This window comes from Triturus cristatus, chromosome 1_1, assembly GCF_964204655.1.
Source record: "Triturus cristatus chromosome 1_1, aTriCri1.1, whole genome shotgun sequence".
NCBI lineage: Eukaryota > Metazoa > Chordata > Amphibia > Caudata > Salamandridae > Triturus > Triturus cristatus.
The window spans coordinates 875,431,815-875,457,842 of NC_140579.1; the positions used below are offsets into that span (position 1 = coordinate 875,431,815).

The following is a 26,028-nucleotide window of genomic DNA, read 5'->3' on the forward strand; positions in this document are numbered from 1 at the left end:
GCATAGAAATGATTATACAGTGTTATTCCCCTGCTAATACCCTTATGTGTATGCATTTACCTAGCTATTTGCGACATCAAAAGCCATTAATGCGTATTAATTATAAGCGCAAAACAACATAACATCACATAAGCAACATCTATTTCTGTCAGTTTGCTCACCAACTTAGTTCACTTATTATTTTAGCCATGCAATAGCATTCCCACGTGTAATTCTTCTGTTAATAAGGTTGATTAGACCAGACTCGACAAATCTTTAGTGATTATTAATTAATCAGTAGTACTTTTAATTATAACATGCGAAAATGAAACAGGTATTTGGGTTTAAAGTAAAAACCCTGCTCCATCAATCCCCCCTTTGGTGATATCTTATCACCACAAAAATCAAAACCCAAAAATCAATTTAATTTCCCCTATTGAAGAAATTCAAAATGTCTTCTTGTTTAATTTTAAACTCTTGTTTCCATATCATCTTCCCTCTTAGTTTCTATATACATGCTTTCCCTCAATTCTTCTAATTCTATTTCTTGTGGATCTCTTTCTGGTTTCTTTTGTCTCTTTTTAACATTTTCTCCTGTTATTTTCTTTTTATTTCTTCTATATCTACAACACATACACCCTAATCTAAGAACCAATAAAGTAACAATTACACACGTTAATGGAAATAATATCTTACCAGAAATGGTACTACCTATTTTAGCTACAAAATTCTTAATAGCAATCATCTTATTAGCCATTTTAGTCCAGATACTTTCAGCTTCCAGTGGTACTAATTCTTCATGCAAATCAGTAATATTTTTGATATAGACTTTTAGATCTTTGCTTTCGTCAGGAATGTAAGTGCAACAATGTTGAACTTTCAGCATTCCACAGACTCCACCCTCTTTTGCCAAAAGAATGTCGAGGGCAAGTCGATTTTGCATCGCCATAGCGCGTAAAGCAACCATTTCAGTATTTACCAAAAGAAAGCCTCCAGCGGTGCTTGTTGACATGCGATCTACCACTGTTGACAGCTTCTGAATGCCAAATGCATTCAATGAAATTCCCACTGCTGCAATTAAAACTCCAAAAATATCTCCTACAATTTCTGTCCATGTTTCTCTTCTATAGCGGGTTAAGGGATTAGTATGTTCAGCATTGTCTACTCTATCCATGTGAAAAATCTTTGGAAAGACCAGGCCAACATAACATGTGCCAAACCAATGGTCAGGCAAACGGTAATAAGCCTTGTTACCACAAATATAATACACTCCCGGAAAAACTGGATCTTCTCCTCCTCTAAATCCCCATCCGGTTGCAATAAAGTATGTATCATGGCACTCACTAGTCCCTATGAAATAATAATCATACTGGGATCTCTTCCTGGTAATGCATAATTTGCCTTTCTGTGGTGCATCTATAGCCATAGTTGGACTGGCTCCATTTTTCAACTCTTTTTCTTTCTCAATATCCCACATTGTTTCACTCATTTTATGCCCTTCTGCTTTCTTGTGCATGTTCAACCTTCTTCTCTCAACCATATCTAGGAAAGTTTTCTCTTCTTCTTTCAAACTACAAGTTAAATTATTTCTAAAAACATATTCTAATGTTAATTCTCTTGTTTCTAAAAAAATCTCACCTAAAGTGTTAGCTTCTTTTGCAGGATTCAGTTCTTTATTCATAGGCAGTTGCCCAAGAATATTATCTATGTTAGACATATTATAATCTAATTTCCCTAATTGATAAAATATACTAATCAACACACTACATGAAATTCCATACGTAGCCGGAAGATGATGATAAGTCACTCCTTCCGAAACAGAAGCAGGTAATTGCATACAGACGCAGCAATCCCTTACATCCATTGTCTTTACGTATTCATACAGCAATTTTGAAAATACATTGCTAGAAAAATCATTAATTGACCTATCCTTATGTGTATATACATTGCTAGTTCTAGTTGGAACTATCTTCTGTGAACTCTTCCCTATGTTAGTCATGTTCTCAGTATGTCCTCCTAAAGTGTCTATTGTTACTCTAAAAGAGATCAGTAGAGCAAGCACGCTCCAAAGCAGCATTAATAATCCTGTACAGCAGCAGCACATCTTGCACCATCTTTTCAAGAAGGTACATCTACTTTGATTATTCTCAGTGTTAGCCATCTTGTTAATTTGACCGTGTCTTTTGACTTAGCCTCTACTACTCCACTACCGAACTTGAGGGCAGCAAGTACCCAACAGATTATTACAATCTACTAGTTTTAATTTTACTTCTTTTCCTTTCTTCTACAAAGGTTTTCTTTTGGATTTATTCAATTTGGATTTTCATCACTTTTCACTGTTTCTTCATCATCATCAAACTGTATGAGGTCCTGAACATCCGTCTCTTCTCCAATGTCGGACAAGATAACTTTCAGGATTCCCACTGCTTCTTCTTCATCAACCACTTTCAGTAAAGCCTCCTCTGGACTTCCTTGACTGTCTGCCTCTTCTCCTTGTTCAGGCAGTGCCACATACGTCCATTCTGGTGACTTATACTTCTGGTTTGGTTTTCTGATTCTTTTAGTTCCTTCAGATATCTTTGTTTCCTCTTCTTTTGTTGGGTTTTGACTTGACACTTCGTTCACTTGTTCAGCTTTCGAAGAGTTAACTCGTGTCAGTCGGTACCTCAGTCTCTTTATCTTGTTGGGCCAAAGATCTCCTTTGGCATTTCTCTTTTGTCTTCCTTCTTTATTGTTTCTTTCTCCAATCCAAGTTCTCTTTCTCAGAACTCGTCCTCCATGTATCTCATTTTCACTTTCATCAGAATCTGTCTCAGTTGCCTCTTGTTCATCAACAGTTTTCTTTTCTCCAACAGCTTCCTTTTCTCCAACAGTCTCTTTTTCCACCACTTGAGATTTCCCTACTTCTGTCCCTCCTCGGGTCTCCGACACGCAATCTTCTTGCTGTCTACTTGTCCCTTCACCTAACTTGTTGTTGATGTTCCCTACACCTCCTCTGGGTTTTTCCACAATCTGTCCCTCTCTTTCTTTTTCTGTCCCTTCTTCTTCAAGAATTATCTCAGGTGGAACCTGTCCAATTATCTCATTTGATTCAGGTGTTACTTCTGTTGGAATGTTCTTTTCTTTCCTTTCTTTCTTTTTGTGTTTGTCACTGTCAGTTGGAACTTCAGGCACTTCTTCAGAATCTGGACTAGTCTCAGGAGTTTGCAATGTTCTTTTTAGAACTTCCTCTGGTGGGATGAAAATTTCTCTTGACTCACTTTCCCCACTTTCAGGATTCATTTTCCTTTTTACTGCCTCACTGTCTGCATCATCACTGGAATCTGATTCTTCAAAGTATTCTTTTCCAGTGCCGTCTCTTGGATTTGGAAGTCTCAGTGTGTGACCTGCATGTATCCAATTTTTCACTCCAGCACACTTCACAGCAGTCGTTGTGGTCAGAATGACTTGTCTTGGCAGTCCCCACCTTGGAACCAGGCAATTCCTTCTTCTGTGGACTTTTATTATTACCCAGTCCCCTGGGCTCAGATCATGGGCTGGTTTCTTTTCAAGTGTGGTGGCGTCTTCTCCAACCTGGTGAAACACAGAATGAACTGCGTCAGCCAGGCCCTTACAGTAATCCAAAATCATGTCATCAGTTATAGTCATCAGCTTGTTGACTGTACAAAGGCATGTCTCATAGCACGTCCCATGATAATTTCATGTGGACTCAAACCTGTGGTCCTGTCTGGAGTAGACCTAATTGTCATCAGGACTAGAGGCAAGACATCTGGCCATTTCATTCCTGTGGCCAGGCACATTTTGCCAATTCTGTTTTTGATGGTACCATTCATTTGTTCAACCACACCAGAAGCCTCTGGTCGGTAAGCACAATGTAGCTTCTGCTGTACACTCAATGCTTCACAGATCAAACCCATGATTTCATTATAAAAATGTCCTCCTCTGTCTGATTCAATGGTCACTGAGAACCCATACCTTGGGATGAATTCTCTTAACAGTAGCTTGGCCACTGTTATCCCATCATTTCTTCTTGTTGGATATGCCTCCACCCACCTGGAGAACAAACAGACCACCACCAGGACATACCTCACTCTGTTGACTTGGGGCATTTCGATGAAATCTATCTGCATTCTTGTGAAGGGTCCTCCCTCCCTGCCTATGGTTCCTAGGCTCACCACTGTTCTCTTTCCAGGATTGAATTCCTGACATATCAAACATCTCTGACAGAGACTCTCTGCTATCAGCCTGAATTTTGGACTGTACCAGGTCTGCTTAAAGGCCCTTATCATAGCATCTCTTCCCAGGTGTCCTTGGCCATGAAACATTCTTGCCATTGTTGACAACATGCTATTGGGCATAACTGGTCTTCCATCCCTATAGACCCACACATGGTCTTTTTCCCTTGGTGCACAACCTGCTTTCACCCAATCTTTCATTTCCTAATCTCCTGCCTCATCCTGCAACTGCTTCACTTCCTCCCATGTTCCCACCGCATTAGTAAACAGTAAGGAACAAGAAGACATTTCTCTTTCTTTACTCCGATTAATGGAATGATTATTCCTTGCACAGTATTGTGCTATGTCATTGGCAAATTTGTTCCCAACGGTGACAAAATCATCACCTTGACCATGAGCAGCACATTTTACAACTGCTAGTTCTTTAGGCAGCTTTATCGCCTCTAGCAATTTTCCAACCACTTCAGCATTCTTTATGGGAGTTCCACTTGAGGTCAGGAAACCTCTTTGTAGCCATAGCTGGCCAAAATCATGGACAACTCCGAAGCCATACGGGCTGTCAGTCATCACAGTCACTCTCACATTTCTTCCAATCTTGCAAGCTTTCGTTAGGGCTACCAATTCTGCCACCTGAGCGGATTTAACTCCTTTCAAAGGTGATGCTTCCACAACTCCTGAAACTGTACACACAGCATATGCAGCACTCAGTGTTCCTTCATCCGTTCCCAAGCAAGATCCATCCACAAACAACACATGATCACTCTCAGGCAGTGGCAGATCTCTTATGTCTGGTCTTGGTTTTGTACAGTAATCAAGCACATCCAGGCAATCATGATCAACATCATTTCTCACTCCCACACATTCAGCATCAGGCAACAGTGTCGCTGGATTCACATTTACGCATCTCTCCAGGCTTACATTGGTTGCACCAAGAATGACTTTCTCATATTTAGTCAGCCGACTATGAGACATGAACTGTGTCAGGCTCCTTGTTAAAAGGATTGCCACATCATGAGGTACGAATACCCGTACAGGATATCCCATTATGATTCCTTCACTTTGTTCCAGACTTCTGCATGTAGCAGCTACTGCTTTCAGGCAACCTGGTAAACCCACAGCTACTGGGTCAAGTGTTGATGAGAAGTATGCAATTGGCCTTCTCAGACGTCCATGTTTCTGGATTAACACTGAAAGTGCACATCCATTTCTCTCACTACAGTACAGCTCAAATTCTTTTTCGTAATCTGGCATTCCTAGGGCAGGACCTTCACATAGTCTGTCCTTCAACTCTTTAAATGCTGCCATTTCCTCTGGGTTTAATTCCAATGGGTCTTTCACCTCACTTTTTGTCAATTTAATCAATACTTGGCAATCAGGGAAAAGTTACTTATCCACTGACGACAGTAACCAACCATTCCCAGGAACATTCTCACTTCTCTTTGTGTCATTGGGGCTCTCATCCCTCTAATGATTTTAATCCTGTCAATGGTCACTTTTCTCAGGCCTTTCTCAATGTTATGTCCCAGATACTGGACTTCTTTTTTGCAGAATTGCAATTTGGCTGGAGATACCTTTACTCCTCCATCTGCCAAGTGATTCAGTAGAGCAATGGTGTCTACTTCACAGGCTTCACGTGTTTTTGATGCCACAAGCAGGTCATCACTGTATTGGACCAAAACTGAATTTTCAGGCATTGTTAGACTCTCCTGAGATTTCTTCAGCAATTGATTAAATATCGAAGGGCTCTCTATATACCCTTGTGGAATTCGGCACCATGCCAAAATTCGCTCTCCAAATCTAAATGAAAAAATTGGCTGGCTGTCATGATGCAACGGGATTGAAAAGAAAGCATGACACAAATCAATTACTGTATACCATTCTGCATCATGGGGAATCTGATACAAGATCACTGATGGATTTGGCACAATGGGACAGCATGACACAACAATCTTGTTAATTTTTCTCAAATCCTGTACTATTCTGAACTTTCCATTGGGTTTCTTCAGTTCCATTATTGGTGAATTACATGGACTGCTCAATATTTCTCTTAACACCCCCTGCTGGATCATTTTCTCAAATATGGGTGTTATTCCTTCAATTATTTCAGGTGTCAGTCTGTATTGTGGAATGTTTGGGTAAACCACTCCCTCTTTTACAGTAATTTTTACTGGATCTACATTTCTCATCAGACCCACATCTTCTCCAGTAAAATCCCAAACTGCTGCTTTTACTGTCTGCTTTAATTCTGGGGGTAATGCATCTGGATTAAACACAGCATATGTTCCCATAGCCTCACATTCCCTGTTATCCATGGTCATTCTGTTTAAGACATCCTCATCTGGTGTTTCAAAGGTTATTCCATCTGGAGTACAGAAAATGGTGCAATTCATCTTGCACAGCAGGTCCCTGCCTAGCAAGTTCACAGGACTGGTGTCAAACACCACAAATCGGTGCATTTCTGAAAATTTCCCTATTCTAACTCTTACTGGTTCAGTAAGATGAGTTTTGATCTGTGTGTTGGACACGCCAACTACTTGGATTGCTTCATCCGAGAGAGGAAGATTCTTTATATCAGTTGACCTGACAGTTGATCTCGTAGCTCCTGTGTCAACTAGAAAAGTAACACTTTCACCATTGATTTTTCCATCTACAAATGGTCCTGCCTGGTCTATTTCTAGAGTTGCGCCAAGTACGCACTCCTCCTCCTCTCTTCGGCACCGTCAAAATTCTCCCTCAGAATCACTTCCCTCATTCCTTAGCCAATATTGTGACACAGCGCTTGCGCGTTTTGGCTTGTTTACCTGCTCTTCATCTTAGAACCCCAAATCTTGGCTGTACTTCTGGGATCCTCTTCTTTGTGGCAAGGGTGGTTTTAGCCCCTGATTCTGCTGCTTAACAGCCTTCTGCTGTTGCTGATGCTGACCACACCCCTCACTCTGCACCTGTGAATTCAATGATGGATTGTCATCATTAGTAGACGGTGGATTCTTACACTCGGATTTCCAGTGCCCTAATTTTCCACAGTTGTGGCAAGGAAACCTTTTCTTTGCTTCCTCAATATTACCTTTCCCTTTTCCTGGGCCAAATCTGGGTTTATTTCCTGGGTTATTTGCTTGTTCACCCAACTGAGCTTCCTGTCTTTCTGCAACCTTCACCTGTGCCCACATTGCTTTTTCCTTCAGTTTCCTTTGCTTTGCCTCAATTTCATCACTGAAGTATTTTGCACTCTTGTGAACTGTGTTCTCTGATTTTTACTCCTATTACTTTGTGCTGCTTCCTCCCAGTGTTTTGGCTCGAAACACTGTCTTGAAACAAGTCGAATTGAAAGAAAGTGGTTGATTCCGCTTTCAAGTTGGGGGCGCGCACAGGTATACTAAGACCTATGTAGGTCTAATTCATGTAAAAGCTTTCAAAAGAAATTCTTTCAAAGTCGTACTCTTGAATTATCATCCTTATGTTTATTCACATTCATTTCATTGTGTCTCCATTACAAATTCATTCTTTGCTATGAATATTATATCCTTTACAATTTTACAATCACCCAATGCATTTCGGGTCGATAAATGGACCCTTCCTCAGGGGTCTGTGAATGGAAAAGAGAAAGGAAATTTTCAGGGCTATTCAGCCGATTACAGTGTTAAGTAAGTACAAAATCCTAATGAGATACTCTGGTTATTTAATGAACAATCTATTCCTTATACTACGCTAATCGTGGAAGGTTACACATCTCTAGATTTAATGGTATTAAAAATGTGATATTGGACGGTCTAAGAGAAACAATGTCAGTGTTTAACAAAATTGGATACAAACAACCTCCTTATTTGAATAGTCTGAACTCAAACTCAAAACCAGTGTATTTAAATCCTTCATGTTATTTATAACCTCTTAAGCAGTTCACTATTTCTGAATACATCTAGTTATTTAAGGATGTATGAGTTTTAAACCCAGTAACCTAGCTATTCTCTGTTCGCGTGTCCTTATCTGTACTTACTTCCTGATGTAAAACTGCCGCGTATCCGTCTTCCAAATGAAAACCGGGCTTATGGAAGTCCACGAGTCTATGCTATTTAAACGTGTCCTAATTGGTTCAAACTTAATCGAGTCTTCCAATCCGACAGACTTATAAAAGTTCTCATGTCTGTACTATTTTTAACATGTTGTGATAGGTTCACGTCAAAATGACGTTTCTACACTCACGTGACTGTGTCTGAACTCTTCCGTGTATAAGAGTTTACCACGTATCTGTCTGCCAATGATATTAATCTTACAATAAACAATGCAAATAATAACAGTGTGAAAAAAATAATAATAATAATAACGATGTTATTATTTGCATTGTTTATTTTAGAATGACAAGCTCCTTGACACATTTTAGGTTACATTTTGAATAGCCAATACTTGAGTTTTTGCACGTGTATTCTCTCATAAATATGTTAGTGTCTATTAAGATTAATATCAACTAATAATTTAGTAACATTGCAGTACCACTTCATTAACCGGTTCTATAGCGATATTTCAGCGCGGTTGAACCTATCAGAGTCTAGTTGAGAAGCAGAGTCACGTTAACACGCATATACTGGATTCTCATTGGCAGACAGATACGTGGTAAACTCTTATACACGGAAGAGTTCAGACACAGTCACGTGAGTGTAGAAACGTCATTTTGACGTGAACCTATCACAACATGTTTAAAATAGTACAGACATGAGAACTTTTATAAGTCTGTCGGATTGGAAGACTCGATTAAGTTTGAACCAATTAGGACACGTTTAAATAGCATAGACTCGTGGACTTCCATAAGCCCGGTTATCATTTGGAAGACGGATACGCGGCAGTTTTACATCAGGAAGTAAGTACAGATAAGGACACGCGAACAGAGAATAGCTAGGTTACTGGGTTTAAAACTCATACATCCTTAAATAACTAGATGTATTCAGAAATAGTGAACTGCTTAAGAGGTTATAAATAACATGAAGGATTTAAATACACTGGTTTTGAGTTTGAGTTCAGACTATTCAAATAAGGAGGTTGTTTGTATCCAATTTTGTTAAACACTGACATTGCTTCTCTTAGACCGTCCAATATCACATTTTTAATACCATTAAATCTAGAGATGTCTAACCTTCCACGATTAGCGTAGTATAAGGAATAGATTGTTCATTAAATAACCAGAGTATCTCATTAGGATTTTGTACTTACTTAACACTGTAATTGGCTGAATAGCCCTGAAAATTTCCTTTCTCTTTTCCATTCACAGACCCCTGAGGAAGGGTCCATTTATCGAAAATGCATTGGGTGATTGTAAAATTGTAAAGGATATAATATTCATAGCAAAGAATGAATTTGTAATGGAGACACAATGAAATGAATGTGAATAAACATAAGGATGATAATTCAAGAATACGACTTTGAAAGAATTTCTTTTGAAAGCTTTTACATGAATTAGACCTACATAGGTCTTAGTATACCTGTGCGCGCCCCCAACTTGAAAGCGGAATCAACCACTTTCTTTCAATTCGACTCAGATCCTTGTCACCCAGATGTTCCTCTCCACTGAACTGCTTGAAAGCCAGTATTAGCCTTTCATAGTAAGCATGGACTGATTCTTTCACTTCCTGATGCGTTCGATCTATTTTAACCCAGTCTGTTTCCTTTGGGGGTATATTCTTTTTCAGGAACGCCATAACCTGCTCATACTTTTTCATAACCTCCGGGTCTGGAGCTCCTGTCTTTGGATCTCTTGGGTATTCTTTAGTGGGCCAGTCTATGACTATTTTACATTCAGCCCACAGGTCTGCTGGTACAATTATATCAAACAGACTATTCAGGTCGATCCACAGCACTTTTGACAACTTCACAAATCTGTCTACCTGTCTATACCACTCGACGGGCTTCTCTCTTAGTCGAGGGAAATCATTTGTAAATGATAAAATATCTTGTTTATGTTTATGTTTATGTTTGTTTATTTATATAGCGCATATATACCGGCAGGTCTCTTAGCGGGGACATGTACGTACCCTCCTCCTGGAATCTCCCTCATGGGATAAGCTGTCACTGCTTTCTCCTTTTCTTTTAGGGGGAATGTTGAGTAAGTTCTGTCTGCTGCATCCTCTCGTTTTCTATACCATCTATCTTTCCATCTTTCCACATCTCCCCATTTTCTCAGCAAAGCAATCATCTCCTTAATCTGTCCTGTCCGGCCTGCATTGTTCAGATTCTCAATGTCCTTATCTGTAAAATCCACTCGGTAAGGCTTTTGTAAAGCTTTTACCTTCTCCATGTCGATCCCCATTTCACTGGCTATTCCTTTCAACCTGTCATGTATGTTCTTTGCTCTCCACGTGATACTCTTGCACAGGAATAAAATCTCCCCTTCCTGATAATTTTTCAGCGTTTCTGTAGGGATTGTTCCTACAATCAGCTCCTCCATTTCCATACGTATTCTAGCTACATCAATTCCCTGGGATTCTTTTTCTTTCCTCTGCAAAGCTTTCAGCCAATCATTCAAATCTTCCGCAGTTATCCCTGCGGATTTTTCTGCACCCCCTGGTTCTGTCACTCTTTGTGGTTCTAAGATCGATCCTCCAATCATTCTGTTCCCTTCCACACAACCGGAATTCAAACCTGTGTTAGTCTGCACATTCAACTCTCCTCCACATATGGTATGTCTCCACTGATTTTCTCCTGTTCTCCACTGATTTTCTCCCGCTCTCATTTCTGCCTGCTCTGGAGGAACAATCAATCTGTTGGCTACATATGGAACTGTCAAACCACTTTCGCCAACCCTCTGCTTGTCGAAAATCGGCATAACCGGACCTATTGTCACAGGCACCGTAACTGCTTGAAGATTTTTCGTCAGTTCTCTGATTTTCTCTGTCAATTCAAATGTGGTCCTTGCTAGTTCTCTGGTCTTCTCATCCTCAATTTCATTCTCCCTTTCTCTTTCTCTCTCTTTCTCTCTCTCTCTCTCTCTCTCGCTCTCTCTCTCTCGGCAAGGGAATTACTGCTTTTTAACTCAGGGGTCATAACCTCTGTCTTTATAATCCGCAGGGTGTCTCTCATTGGGGTAACTGCTGTTCCTACCTCTGGTTCTCGTCTATACGGGGGTGGTCTTTTGTAGAACATGTCATCCAAGACATCATCATCAGACTCATTCGCCCCATACCTCCTTGTCTCTATATGATGTTATTTTTCTGTACACTTTCTCCCTTCTGTCTCCTCTGCAGTTCTCACAGGATATAATCTCTCAGTCATGCTGGCATCTCGCCATCTTCTCATCCGATCATGATGAGTTTCGCTATCATACTTTCGCCCAAACATGTACCTGTAATTTCCTCCACTCCTCTGCTTTTCTCGCTCATGCACTTCATCTTCCCATTCAGTCAATGCCTCAAACTGCGTTTGCCTTGGCCGAGGCTCTAGGCCCATCATCCTCTCCCGTAAGTTCCTCATTATGGCCAGACTAAATGAGCCATGCTCTGGGAACGCTAAAACTCCATCATCTTTAGTATACTTTACCCAGTTGTCTAACCAAATACAGGTATGATACCCATATTTCGCAACCATGAAGGATGCGGGGGTTCTTATCAGAGGAAGTAACTGTCCTTCCCTAGTCACAATATCCTTATCCTTGTCAAACCAGTTCTTAACCTTACTAAACAAGGATTTCTTTTTCTTTTCCTCAGCATGGTAATACATTTTGTTATTTTCCGCAACCCTTTTTTTTTTTCTTTCTACAACTGTACGATCTCCTGTCCAATTGTAGCGCGACTCACACTAACGCATCAATCCTGGAGCGTCTACGCCACTGACTCAGTCCACTAATCCCAGCGCGACTCACACCAACGCACCAATCCTTGAGCGTCTACGTCACCCTGTATGTCTCCCAATCCTTGCGCGGCGTACACTAGCACACCAATCACAGTGCTTCCACCGTTCTAACCCTCCGTCCAATCACAGCGCGGTCTTCCTGACGTCAGTAGTCGCTGGAGTAGCTTCTGCTCCTGTCTCCTCTCTCTCTCGTCTACCCCTCCTTTACAACACTACTTGGTAGACTTTGTTTCAATTTCTACGAGTCTGTTAGTTACAACATACAAACATCTCCATTGTCTGCTTCGCTAACCACAGAACAGCAAAAGACCTTTCCCACGAGAATTCTGCCTTTCCCGAGAGCAGCGCTTACCTCTGCCCTACTACAGAATCGTTACTTCCGTTGATAAAGTAGCACATCCCTCTACTCTACCCTTCTATCAAGCATCAATTAACTGTTTTCTCCGGAATGCTCCTAAGAGTTTCACAATTAACCAGAATGCCTTCTCATTCACGCACTTTCACATCAGAAAATGTAGTACATTCACACAGAATTCTGTCTTTCCCGAGAACAGCGAACAGTCTGTCCTACTACAGAATTATATCACACGTTAACAAAGCAGCGCTTACCTCTGCTCTGTCCTTCTAACAAGCTCAGAGAATACCTATTACCTTTCTAGTGATAAGCGTTAACGGAATGCCATAAGGATCCCTGATACCTAAGACCAGAACTTCACAGATAACCTTCGCTATCATATACACTTCTCTCACACAGAAAATAAATTTCTAATGGTAACACACGGCGATGCTACCTCATCGAACCCAGACAATGCGACACGCAACTTCAATTGTCACACGTTTTCCCCTGTCTACATACAGGGCTAACAATCCCGCCTTTTTCCGAGAGCAGCACTCCCTCTGCCCTACTACGGAACTGTCACCGACTTCCTACGTCCCAGAAGCCGTACACACTACACAAAACTCAATACGACTTCAACAAACAGTGTTAGTGCAAACATCAATATCAATCAATAATCAACAAGCTTATATACACGCAAATTCACCAGATCAAGACAATAGTTAACCATCATTCTGCTACCAAGAAACTGGTGCAGATCAGAGCTTCCGAATCCCCTCTACTTCCATGGACGGAGTGATCTCACAGTCACACACGCACACACACATCACACGCTGGTGGGGCCCATAACACCAACATTCATCCTACCACTCTATCCGTGCCATGTATAAGGAGAAACACCTTTTCTCTATTAGTACCAATCTGCATATACCTTGAGGTCAATGGCATCAACTAGTTGCTATAGATTTGGTGAAAAACATCATATTACACTCAATATTCAAATAACATGACAATAAAATAACCACCCGACACAGTAATTCAAACAGAATTTTATTTATCTAAAATTGTAAGAAAAATCAATTAAATGCAAGTTCATTTCTCTCATATTTACCTATTCTGGCTAAAAGTCAGATCCTAAGTCAGATCCGGTCCTCAGCAAAATAGTTAGAGTTTCTAGCCGTCATGTAGAGTCACCGTCCTCTCCTGTCAGCATCGGGACCTCTGATCATCAGTTCGGGAAGAAGTGGCGCTAGACCTCTCTAGTCTACTAATATTTATACTAAAATTACATTCCAAATGTTGCAATCATATCTTACAAAACAGTCGAATGGCGGAAATTATGTCGTCTTGGTACATTGGGATACAACGGTAGTTTTTCACACGCATTGATAGTCTCAAATAATGAATAGAAATTAGGAGTCCATAACTAATTCGTTACTTCTACGGATGTCTCTTTAGGGTAAATTGTATCTCCTTCGTGAGACCACTATAAGTTCATCATGTCGGCATTTGGATTAGTAACAAATCTTCACATTCAGGGGTATTTGGCATCTCTCCCGGATTTGTCGTCATGATGATTGGCTTTTCGGTTCAGCAGGAGGGCAAGGTCGCAGTCAGCGCGAAGCCTCCTTTCAATTATTCATCTACTCAAATGCAGGCTGCGGGTGGTAGCCATATTTTAGCAGGCCACAATGGTCAACTTAAGTAAAAAGAAACACAAAACATAATTACTGCATAGAAATGATTATACAGTGTTATTCCCCTGCTAATACCCTTATGTGTATGCATTTACCTAGCTATTTGCGACATCAAAAGCCATTAATGCGTATTAATTATAAGCGCAAAACAACATAACATCACATAAGCAACATCTATTTCTGTCAGTTTGCTCACCAACTTAGTTCACTTATTATTTTAGCCATGCAATAGCATTCCCACGTGTAATTCTTCTGTTAATAAGGTTGATTAGACCAGACTCGACAAATCTTTAGTGATTAATAATTAAACAGTAGTACTTTTAATTATAACATGCGAAAATGAAACAGGTATTTGGGTTTAAAGTAAAAACCCTGCTCCATCAGTACCACATGTCTTTGTGTTATTTCTGGCCTTCAATTGGAGGGGAGTCTTTGTCACTGTAGTCAGAGAACTCTTTTTTAAACATTTTTATTAAAGAAAGAAAATTGCAGCGAAGACAGTACATAAATCGTTCAACGGTAGACACAAACATCCGAGTACAAACAAGTTGTGTATTATCGTATAGGGCATCAGCAGTAGCATCAAACATTGTAATGGCCTGGTCAAAGGGCTACGCCAGTGTCCATAAGCGTAGGAGGCACAGCATTCCACACAAGTTTTACTGGCCCGAGGAGTTATGTCGTCACGTCTGTGGCCGCTCTCTCCAGAATTGCATTACTCGCACGTCTAAGTTCTACCGTGGGCGAAATACAAATGTCCCCCCTGTATTCATTCCAGCGCCCCCACTTTTGATCCCATTTTCGAGGGCAGCCTCTACCTTTATATACGGTTTTCTCTGCCACCATAGCATGGTCCATGTCCTTAGCCCAGTCTCGCAACTGTGGTAAAGTATCCACGCCCCACTTCTGGGCAATATTTATTTTTGCTATGCTCCATCCCATGGTGGCCCATGCCTGTTCAGTGTGGGTGAGGTCAGTTGATTCCCAGATGTTAAGGAGGCATAGGCGAGGAGTAGGGTTTATGGGTTTATCACGAGATCTGGCCATTTGTCGAGTAACGTCGGCCCAGTATCGCTGTATGTGGGGGCATTCCCATATAGTGTGTATTAATGTACCTATTTGATTACAGTGTCTCAGACAGTTTGTATCCTGTCTCCTCCCCAATCGAAATAGTAGTTTGGCATCAAAGTATACCCAGTGTAAGATCTTCAGCTGGACAAGCCGGAGTTGCATTGGGATAGCCACTTCGCGGGGGAGGCCAGCGCGTCGCGCCAGTCCTCATCAGTGATGTCACCCAGATCTCCCTCCCAACTAGCACGCAATTGCAGCATTGGATCGGGTTGGTTGTTAAGGAGTTTCTTGTATGTTAGGAAGACAGCCTTGCTGTCCATTGGGTCCAATAACAACCTGTCCTCCAGAGGAGAGGACTCCGGGAGGGAAGTGTCTGTAGGAAGGCCACAGTCTATAACGTGACTAATCTGAAGATACCGGAAGTGTTCTGATGGTGCCAGCTGGTATTTAAGTTGGAGTTCTGCAAAGGAGGCCCTCTTGCCCTTAATCCAGACGTCCCCCACCCTGGAGATGCCAATCATGACCCACTTATCGAATCCTGCGCAAGCACCGAGGCGTCCCAGAATGTCCGGCTCCCACATGGGGGTCGCTTTAGTCAGGCGCCCCTGCCACCCCATACGCCGCTGGACACCTTGCCACACCTCCACTGTGCGGGCCGTGGGACCGGTCAGACCTAGTTTCTTGGGGTTTGAATAAAGCGATCTATTGTAGCCACCTTCCCCATTAACCACAAATCCGTTCGAAAGCTTGGGTCAGAATGAGGTCCAAACGCCCAGCGGTTAATAGGGACCAGCTGAGACGCCTGATAATACAGACGCATGTCCGGTAACCCGATACCTCCGTCGTACCAACCCATAGAGAGCTTGTTTGTGGCTATACGAGGCGGTTTGCTATCCCATAGCAAATTCCTGACTGTTGAGTTGATCGGTGAAAAGTAGGAATCGGGGACCGGGTAGGGAGTATTTTGCAGTGCTTAAAAGAAGCGTGGCAGGGCAAGCATCTTAAATAAAGACGCTCTGCCCAGAAGGGTGAGGGGCAGCGTCTTCCAGTGGGTGGCTTCCGATTTAAACCTGTGCAACGGCCCCAGCAGATTTCGTTCATAGAACACTGTCTCATCAGTTGTTATAAAAATGCTCAGGTAGCGAAAGCCCTGGTCTGCCACAGGGATGGTATATCTTCGAGGACTCCGCGGCGGATCAGTCAAAGAACTCTTAGTCTTCTTCATTTGGCTCCATGGTTGATGGTGGCTCAATGTCCGGCTGTTGCTCTCTCCCTCCTTTTGCTCTGAAGGTTTAGGTGGGAAGCGAAATCCCATCAAGGAGTTGTCAAACTCTTTTCTGTAGAAGAGTGCCGCCAAGTCAGCTTTGAGTTGTCGTTTCTTTCTCAACCTTGAGCATTCGTTGCTCAGCGTCGAGGTCGCCTTCTTCTTGGTAGTTTCTTGGTCATCGTTTTTTTTCCCTTTGCCATTTCTCATTCACCTGCCGGTGCATCGAAGGATTGTCAGAAGGCTTGTCTCAATTGGTGTCCTTTAGTCATGACTGGTGCAGCTTTTTTTACTTGTGCCGTCCTTTGACCATCAAGTGTTTCTACGTCGAGGTAGTCTTTGTGAACTTGGAGTCCACATCTTTTGATGTCTTTGTTACCTTCTGCCACAACTTTTTACGTAATCCTTGGCCAATTTTTGTGTGGCCCCCAGTTTTTTGACATCATTGACGCTCATTGACGCTTTCTTCCCCTCCTCCCCATTTAGGTATTGGCCAAGGCATGTTGTGCAAAGTGCTGTCTCAGCCTCGCCTTCAACATCCTGAAACAAACTCTGCGTAGGCCTCGCAGTTTTTGCTGTTGTTGTCTTTCAGTAGGCACAAGTTGCAGACCTTGTGGGAAAGTCCCTGGGCAAACCTGTGATGGTCATTGGGGTACAATTTAGAATGGGTATTCGCCATTACACCTTGCTGCCTCACCTCTGTACATTGTCTGTCCAATTCGACTTTGATTGAAGGCTTCCTTCCTCCGCTGCTGCACTTTCTGTAGCTTCCTGTGTTATTCGATTATCTTTGGTTGAAAATCTTTGATGTCTGTAGCTCTTTCAGTTGAATTTCTCTCAGGTTTTTAGAGCTCCTCCATTGTGTTTTCAGAGCCAATGGCGGAAAAAACAATATGAAGATGGGGACCATGCATAGGAAGTTCAAGTGCGTACATATGTCACAGAGAGGATGGACTTACCACCATGGTGATCAATAATGCCGAAAAAGAAAAATGAAACAAAAGAAAAAGGACACATAATTCCAGCCCACCCGCTCGATGGTGGAATAATGCACGGCATGTGAATCCAAAAAAGGATTCAAGCTGCAAAACATTGTCCCCCTTTCTTGTGGAATGCGCACTTTGGGCCTCATGTAGGTGGCATACACTTTACCGATTCTAAAATACCGAATCATACCGATTCGGTATTTAAGAATCGGTAAAGTGTATGTAGGTAAAAATTCGGTAAATGTTACCGAATCGGAGTGAGTCGGTAATTACCGAATCAGTATTTACCGATTCGGTAATGAGGCATACCTTCCCATTGAGGGGAAGGTATGCCTCATTACCAAATCGGTAAATACCGATTCGGTAATGGGGGAGCACATGCAAGGGTGGCAGGGTGTCACATTGACACCCTGTTGCACCCCTGATTCGGCCATGTGTGCACATGTGGCACACATACATGCCCTAATGGCTTGTATGTCTGCCACATGTGCACACTTCTAAGCGCTTTTAAATGCTTTTACTCATCCATACTTTATTTACCACCAACTATTAGTTGGTGGTAAATACCGACTCTAAACAACACCCACACAGTCCCCCTACATCTGATTTCTGTATTCGGAATTTACCGAATCGGTAAAATTACCGATTCGGTAATTTTACCGATTCGGTAAATTCCGAATACAGAAATTCACCCCCTACATACCAAAAGCCAAAATACCGGTCGGTAACGGTATAATTACCGAAAATCGGCCGTTACCGACCGGTATTTGGCTACCTACATGAGGCCCTTAGTCTTTCTACCACTGTTAACCCTGCTGCTTTGTGATATCTTTGTATTGTTAGGATTATCCACCTTATTAGTCCTTTTTGAAACTAGGTCCCTGGTTGTTGGGGCTAAGGAGACCAAGAACTGACTGGTCTTCCTGATTCTTTTGATTTCCTGTATGTTGTACATAACCACTCATCAGATGTCCGGTGTGTGGAGGGTGCGTTCTACGTGTGAATTTGGTTGATGGACTAAGGCTGTTAGCTGTATGGCATAGAAGTTTAAAACCCTGAGAAGGAAACTAGGGCTAATTCTTCTTACTAACCTGTTGATACATTTTAAAGTATGGATCCTACACTGTGAGTTCTTTAAGTTTGCTCACTTTAAGCAAGGAGGTGATAATGTCCTCTTCAAGGTGAGGAATTGTAGATCTATGCTATGCATGGGCTCGGTGGGTCGCTTCATAAGCTGTGTAAGTACTACATTTAGCTTCCACATTGACGTGGGTGCTACTCTGGGTGGTGCTAGTCTTTTTGCTCCCTTCTGGAACCTTTTCAAAATTAGTGTTTAGATAAAATGTCTTCCTATACCTACTCTTGTTCATCCCAAATGGCCGCTAGGTGTACCTTTAGTCTGACATAGGAGAGTTTAGCAGGTATGCTAGATATTTTAGGACTGCGGTGTCATCTGTATAGGCGCAAGAGTCTACTTCTTTGGAGAACCACTTTCAAAACTGTTCTATTTTTGAAACAGCATTTTCTGTATGCTGGCCTCCTCGTTTCTTTTAGGACTTCCATGGTTCATAATGGGAGTTCCAAGTGTCTGAATTCTATATCTCCAGGAGCCATGACTCTAAGCTTCTGGGCTCTATATGCACCCCTGATGGTCAGCATAATCATATGTCCACCACACCCCACGTAGGATGCGTCTGTCATTATGTTAACAGTTGGGGTTAGTTGCTTGGTTGAAGGGTCTTCCTACTGTGATGTTCCTCATGCTCCACCATTACATATCCGTATATACCTTATCTGTTACAACAGCTAGTTTCTCCTAACTCCCTGTTGTCTGTGACCAGTGTCTCTGCAGCCACTCCTTGGTTGGTTGCATGTGGAGTCTGGGATTTGGTATGAGCAGTAGGCATGATGCCATCATGCCCGTCAGATTCCACACCGTCCTCACTGTCAGAACTTACTCCTTCTGGTAATGTCCAAATAGTTCTATAATCACTTGGATTTTCTCCTCAACAGGGAAGGCCTTTTCTTGTTCTGAGATTAGTCTAGGAAAGTCTTTTCCCTTTCCGGTGTGGGGACAGTTTTTCTCTGTTGATGGAAAACCTAGATTGTATAGTGTTTCCATTACTATTTTTAGAGGTCTCAGTTATGTTGTACAACTTTGCCTTTATCAGCCAGTCTACAAGGTAGGTGTTAGACATTGATTCCTTTCCTTCTCAGAAGCAGTGCAACGCTTTGGGTGTGGACTTTTTCCTAAAAGATAACACCATGAACTAGTTGTGATCTTTGTCCACCAAAAACCTAAGGAACATTGTGCACCTATTGTTCATTGGCATGTGTAGATAGGCATCTTAGGTGTATTGTCTTGGAATTCTATTTCTGTAGGCCTGGGATAACTGCCTGCAGGGTTGCCATTTGAAGCCTTTGCACAAGATGTCCAAGATGGGTTAGTGACCTGTCTGGGTTGAGTACCAGGAAGAAGACGGAGTATACTCCTTTTTCTGTTGTCCTTTTTAATAACAAATCTGCTACTTCCTTTCTTCTATGTCTTAGATTTCCTTTGCTGTGGGTACATGTCTTTGTATTGATGGTAGGCGGTGTTTATAAGAGTTCTATACAATATCCATGGTGGATGATACTGAGTATCCATTTGTCAGAGGAAATCTTGTGCTATTCCAGACTCACAGACCTTAAGCCTCTGGTGTTCTTAATCGCTCATCTGCCTCAATGCTAGTTCCTAGGATTTCTTCCTACGGTATTCTTTACTTTGAGCCTGAGCGGATCTTTGGGCTTGTGTTTGCCCTTCACTAATGTTGTTTTTTTAATAGCAAAGTTTTATAGAGTTTCTTGCTGTCATATAGCCCAAGGGCCTCATATACATACATAGATTATTACATATATCAGCATAGCTTTGCATATTGGAGTTAGATAACAAAACGGTACAACACGCTGCGATAGAACTAGTCTATGTCTCCCCGAATCCCCCAGGCTGGAGTCCCATAAACCCCAAAAAAGTTTATATAGTACAACACGTAACTCGACCATAGGACTGTACTTCCACATCTATGGTGGTGGCAATCGACAAATGGGGTGCCAGAGTGATGCCTCAGTAGTCAGTCCACCACTGCCAAATCTTTTTATGATTCAGAGGACACCCTTGTGCTAAAAAAATAGAATCCTTTAACCCCATACAAAAGTCCATCCCCCTCCTCCAAGCATTCACACAAGGTTGCAACTCAGACCTCCATAGTCTAGCTATGTCTCGTTTGGCTAGTGTGAGGCCTAAAAATAAAAGATTGTGCTTATATCTGTTACAGCCAATCTTATCCCTAATATGGAGCAGGGTCAGTTTAGGAGATCAAGTGAGTTTCCACCCCAGGACCTCAGCAAGGCACGCAATCACACCTTTCGAAAACCTATCTAGAGCTACACATGCCCAAGTCGTAGGAAAGTGCCTGTCATTTCGGCAGTGCAGACACACAAGGGATTCCAACAGCTCAACCTTCAAAAGCTTATGTCGTGTGTAACAGGCCCTATGTAAGTATTTCAATTGGATCAATCGGATGAGCGACGAAATGGCTGCCCTTGCGTCCCCATTCCCTCAGGGAAGGGGGGGGGCTCAAGGGCCTGCGTCCAATCATCATTGTCAACGGGCGTCAAGTCCGCCTGCCACACCGACCTTAGGGACTTAAGAATGGTTCCACAGTGTGTGATGAGGGATTGGTATATTTTTTTTATTTTGTGATCCCCTAACTTACCCCTCAACAGCTTGCCTTCTAAGTGGTTAAACTCTGGGAGGGTGGCAATGTAGGTTATATATGCATTAGTGCATGGCGAAATTGAAGATATTTATAGAACTGGCTATAGGGCATGGAGAATTCTTTTCTGAGTTCTTGAAATTACTTGAGGGTATGGGCATGCATACCATCTCCAACAGAGGAAATCCCTGTCTGGTCCCAGCCGCGAAAGCCCTGAAGATCTGCCAAGTGGGGCAGCAGCCGATTGCACCATAGCTGTGTCTTGTGTGTGATACAGCCCCACCATCCCAACCTACAGAGACATTGTCACCACATAACGTATAGTTTCTTACCTGTTGGTGTAGTTTTGCAGCTTGAAGACTTTCTGGATTCACTATGCTGTGCATTATTCCGCCATCTAGTGGTTGGGTCCAGAATTGTATCATTTCCTCTCTTTTTAGGTCTCGCCTGACCCAGCGCATGCGCTGGTCTGGCGAGACGTTTTGTGAGGGCTCCAAAAAGTGCTACCAGGCCAGCCTAGACCTACAGTGCATGTGCGCGGGCGCGCGCGCCTCGCTTTACCACGATTACTTTCACATTGCCGCTTTGATGTTCTCCGTGAGGCTTCAATAGATTGCAGCAGTTAAAACAAGGATTGGCATAGCCAATAGGTCTCGCTTTTGGGACCTTATAAGTGTTTAATTATGCAACTGTTGCATGGCTAAACACTTATAAGGTCCCAAAGGCGAGACCTATTGGCTATGCCAATGCTTGTTTTGTTTTTTTGTGGCCCAGGTGGGCGTCGATGTACCACCATTTGGTGTCCTTCGTGACGTCGACGCGCTTCCTCCGGAAGCTCCCACCTTTGGTCGCCATCTTTGGATTCTTTTTCTTGTTTTGTGTTACTCTTTCTCTTCCTTTAATCTTTAAAGTCTTTCTCCTGTTTTAATAGTCTTTCTCCTGTCTCAGGAGGGTGGGATCGCTAGTGAATTCAGAAAGTCTTCAAGCTGCAAAACTACACCGACAGGTAAGAAACTATACGTTTTGCAGCGTGAATCTTTCTGAATTCACTATACTGTGCATAGACTTTGTAGCGGTTTGTTAGTTTTGTGGTGGCTGGGTGGAAGATGAGCTCTGGTTACTGAATTTGTGTTGTAAGACCTTCTGTCCCACTTGCGCTTCCTTGTTTATTTGAATATCTACACAGTAGTGCTTAGTGAACGTGTGCACTGAGGACCATGTTGCGGCTTGGCAAATGTCTAGAATAGGTGTGTTCACTAGAAATGCAATTGTTGCTCCTTTCTTCCTTGTTGAGTGAGCATGAACTGCCCCTTGTAAATGTTGCCCTGCTTGTTTGTGGCAGAGTTGTATGGTTTGTGCAATCCACCGGGCAATGGTATTTTTGGTAACTGGTCGTCCCAAAAAGCTTCTGGCAAAGGACACAAAGAATTGCTTTGTCTTACTGCACTCCTTTGTCCTTTCTACATAGTGCATTAATGCCCTCCTGGCGTCCAGTCTGTGTAACGCCCTTTCTGTGCTTGTGGATGGTTTTTGGAAAAACCTTGGTATTTGAATTGTCTGATTGATGTGGAACCGTGACACCACCTTTGGCATGAAATGTGGGTCTGTTCTCATTACAATCCTATCATTGTGTATTTGTAGGTAGTGCTCTTGTTGTGTTAATGCTTGCAATTCACTCACTCTTCGTAGCAATATGATAGCTACCAGGAAAGGCTGTCTTTAGCGTGAGCATGTGCAGTGTAGCTTTGTGAATAGGCTCAAATGGTGCCTTCATCAATTGAGTTAGCACTATGTTGAGGTTCCATGCTGGAGCTGGCATTCTGGTTAGAGGTGCAATTCTCTTTGGCCCTTGTAGAAATCTCTTTACTACTTGGAAGGTGAAGAAACTCTTTCCTGTTTCTCCTCTTGTGTAAGCAACTATCGCTGCTAAGTGCACCCTTAGAGATGTGTAGCTTAGTTTATTTTGTAGTAGATGCGTTAAGTATTTTTGTATTATTGATTCCCTTGTAATTTTCCTTTGTAGTTTCTCCCTAATGCACCATTCGGAGAATCTTTTCCACTTTGCTACGAAGCACTTTCTTGTGGTAGGTCTCCTCGCCTCTTTGAGTACCGCCATTGTGCTTGCAGGTAGTTTGAGGTGTGCAAACTCTAGGTCTTCAGGAGCCATGCTTCTAGGCTGAGGCTCTCTGGCTCTGGGTGTAGTACTCTTCCGTTTTGCACTGTTAATAGGTCCTTTCTGGTGGGGAACCTGTTTGCGGGTGTTTGCGCCATCTCTCTGATCTGTGAGAACCAGGTTTGTCTGGTCCACTGAGGTGCTATTAGTATTAACGTCATGTTGCTGAATTTGCATTTGTTTCATACCTTGTGTAGCAGTGGTATTGGTTGAAAAGCGTAGGCAAATGTCCCTGACCAGCTTGTCCATAGTTCATTCCCTTGGGACTGTTTGCACGGTAGTCTGGATGTGAAGTTTTGGCATTTTGGTGTGTTGCAAATAGGTCTATTTGCGGAGTTCCCCATTTGTGGAATATCTTTTGGATTTCTTGGTGATTGATTTCCCATTCATGGGATGCTGACGTCTGTCTGCTGAGTCTGTCTGCTTCCACATTGTCCTTCCCTGGTAGATGTATCGCTAACAAGTATTTGTCTTGGAATTGCCCATCTCTATATTTCCTGTGCTAGCACTGATAGTGTCACTGACTGTGTCCCTCCTTGCTTGTTGATGTAGAACATGGTGGTTGTATTTTCCGTTTGGACTAGTATCCTGTGTCCGTACAGTTGTTTTTAAAAGGCTTTCAAGGCTAGGAACACGGTCTTCAGTTCCAGGTAGTTGATGTGCTTTATCGCATCCTGTTGTGACCACAATCCCCTTACCTTGAGGGTGTTTGTGTGCGCTCCCCATCCCATCTGGGAGGCATCTGTTGTGATGGTCACTGTTGGAGTTGGTTGTGTGAATGGTCTCCCTTGTGTTATGTTCTTTTTGTTCCACCACGCTTTTCGTGCTGTACAGCTTGCGTGACAACCACTTGATCCTCCCAACTCCCTTATGCTTATGACCATTGTTGCTGGATCCATTCTTGGAATGATCTCATGTGTACGTGGATATTTGAGACCAAATGTATGCATGATGCCATCATTCCCATCAGTTTGCTGACTGTCCTCACAGTCAGAACTTGCCCCTTGTGGTACACACGTGTCTCCTTCAAAATTGCCAAGGTTCTCTTTGCACTTGGAATCACCTTGCTCTGTATGGTGTTGATCTCTGCACCTAAGAATATCTTTACTTGTTCTGGTTGTATTGATGATTTTCCCCAATGGATTGAAAACCGTAGTTGGGCTAGTGTTTGAATGACCTCTTCCGTGTGCTGCTTGCACTTGCTGTATGAGTTTGCTTTTGCCAGCCAGTCGTCTAGGTACGGGTATACATGTATCCCTTGCTTCCTTAAGTGTGCTGCTACTGCTGCCAGGCATTTTGTGAAAACCCTTGGTGCAGATTTGAGTCCGAATGCCAGCACTGTGAACTGGTAGTGAGTTTTGTTGATCATAAACCTTAGGAGATGTTTGTGTTTGCTGTTGATGGGGATGTGCAAGTAAGCGTCCTTTACGTCAATGGTTGCCATGTAATCTCCTTCTTGTAGCTGTGGTATAACCTCCTGGAGTGATGTTATCTTGAACCTTTGAGTTTTTAGGAACCTGTTTAAGAATCTTAGCTCTAGCATTGGTCGTAAGGTTCCGTCTACCTTTGGTATGAGGAAGTAGGTAGAGTAGACCCCCTTGTTCCGTTCCTTGTATGGTACTATTTCTATGGCTCTTTTCCTTCCTTAGAAGTTCTCGTGCTTCCTGCAGCAAATGTGTACGCTGCTTTGCTGAGTGTACTCTGCCTCTCGGCTTTCTGTTTGGAGGTGGTTTTTTTAGGTCTATACAGTAACCGTATTGTATGAGGTTTAGTATCCATTTGTATGTTGTTATCTTTCTCCACTCCCGGAGGAAGTGTTTTATCCTGGCTCCTACTGGTGTTGTGTGTTGGAGGAACTAATGTTGGTCTTGATTTGGTCTGTCTTTGTGTTGACTCTTTCTGCACCCCTAGAGTTATTGGGTGGGTGTGCGTTGGTCCTGCTGAGGAGTCACTTGGATGAGGGTTGTTGGCTCCCTCTCTGCCCGTTTCCCCTTCCTCGGGAGCACCCTCGAAAGGATTGTCCTCGGGGCTGGTACTTCCAGTTTTGTTGCTGCTGACCCTGCTGTTGTCCCTGGTTACCTCCTTGATAACCTCGTTGGAATGTTTGGTGTGGTGCCACGGGTTGGTGGTTCCCCCTACCCGTTGGCCTCCTCGATTGTGTCCCTCTTTTCATACCTCTGAACTGCAGCGTCCCCATGGACCTAGCTGTTTCGTTGTCCTTCTTGAGTTGATTCAGTTTGTCATCAACTGGTGCGCCGAACAGTTGTTCCCCATTGAAGGGTGTGTTGAGGATGTTGTTCTGAACTTCATTCTTGAAGCCCGAGATCCTTAGCCAGGCATGCCTCCTTTCTGTTATTCCAAGCATCATCTGCCTGCTTGATGTCTCCGCTGCGTCTAGGGCAGACTTCAAACATGTATTTGCCATGTTTTTCCCTTCTTCTACCAGGTGGCTAGCCCTTCTCTGGTATTGTTTTGGCAGATGTTTTAGGAGTTCACCAACTTCTTCCCAGTGCTGGTATGCGTGTCTGTTGATGAGCGCATTGAAATTGGCGATGCGCCATTGTATCCTGTCACTTCTTTCCATTTTTCTACCCATTTGGTCCATCCTCCTGCTCTCCTTATCTGGTGGTGGACCAGTGTTTGTGGGTATATTTGCCCTCTTCCCAGCCATGGATGTGATGACTGAGTCGGCTGGTACTGA

The 26,028-nt window shown here is 42.8% G+C and overlaps 1 protein-coding gene across 1 annotated transcript in view; it reads right to left on the minus strand.

The window, feature by feature from the left end:
* Window positions 1–13,545: 13,545 nt before the first annotated feature.
* The window catches only part of SALL2 (spalt like transcription factor 2), a 673,107-nt gene continuing 660,624 nt past the window's right edge, over window positions 13,546–26,028 (minus strand). Inside the window, exon 3 of the mRNA XM_085650612.1 lies at window positions 13,546–14,080. Within this exon, the coding sequence (XP_085506738.1) occupies window positions 14,060–14,080 (21 nt within the window). The 3' untranslated portion in view covers window positions 13,546–14,059. The remainder of the gene's footprint in view (window positions 14,081–26,028) is intronic.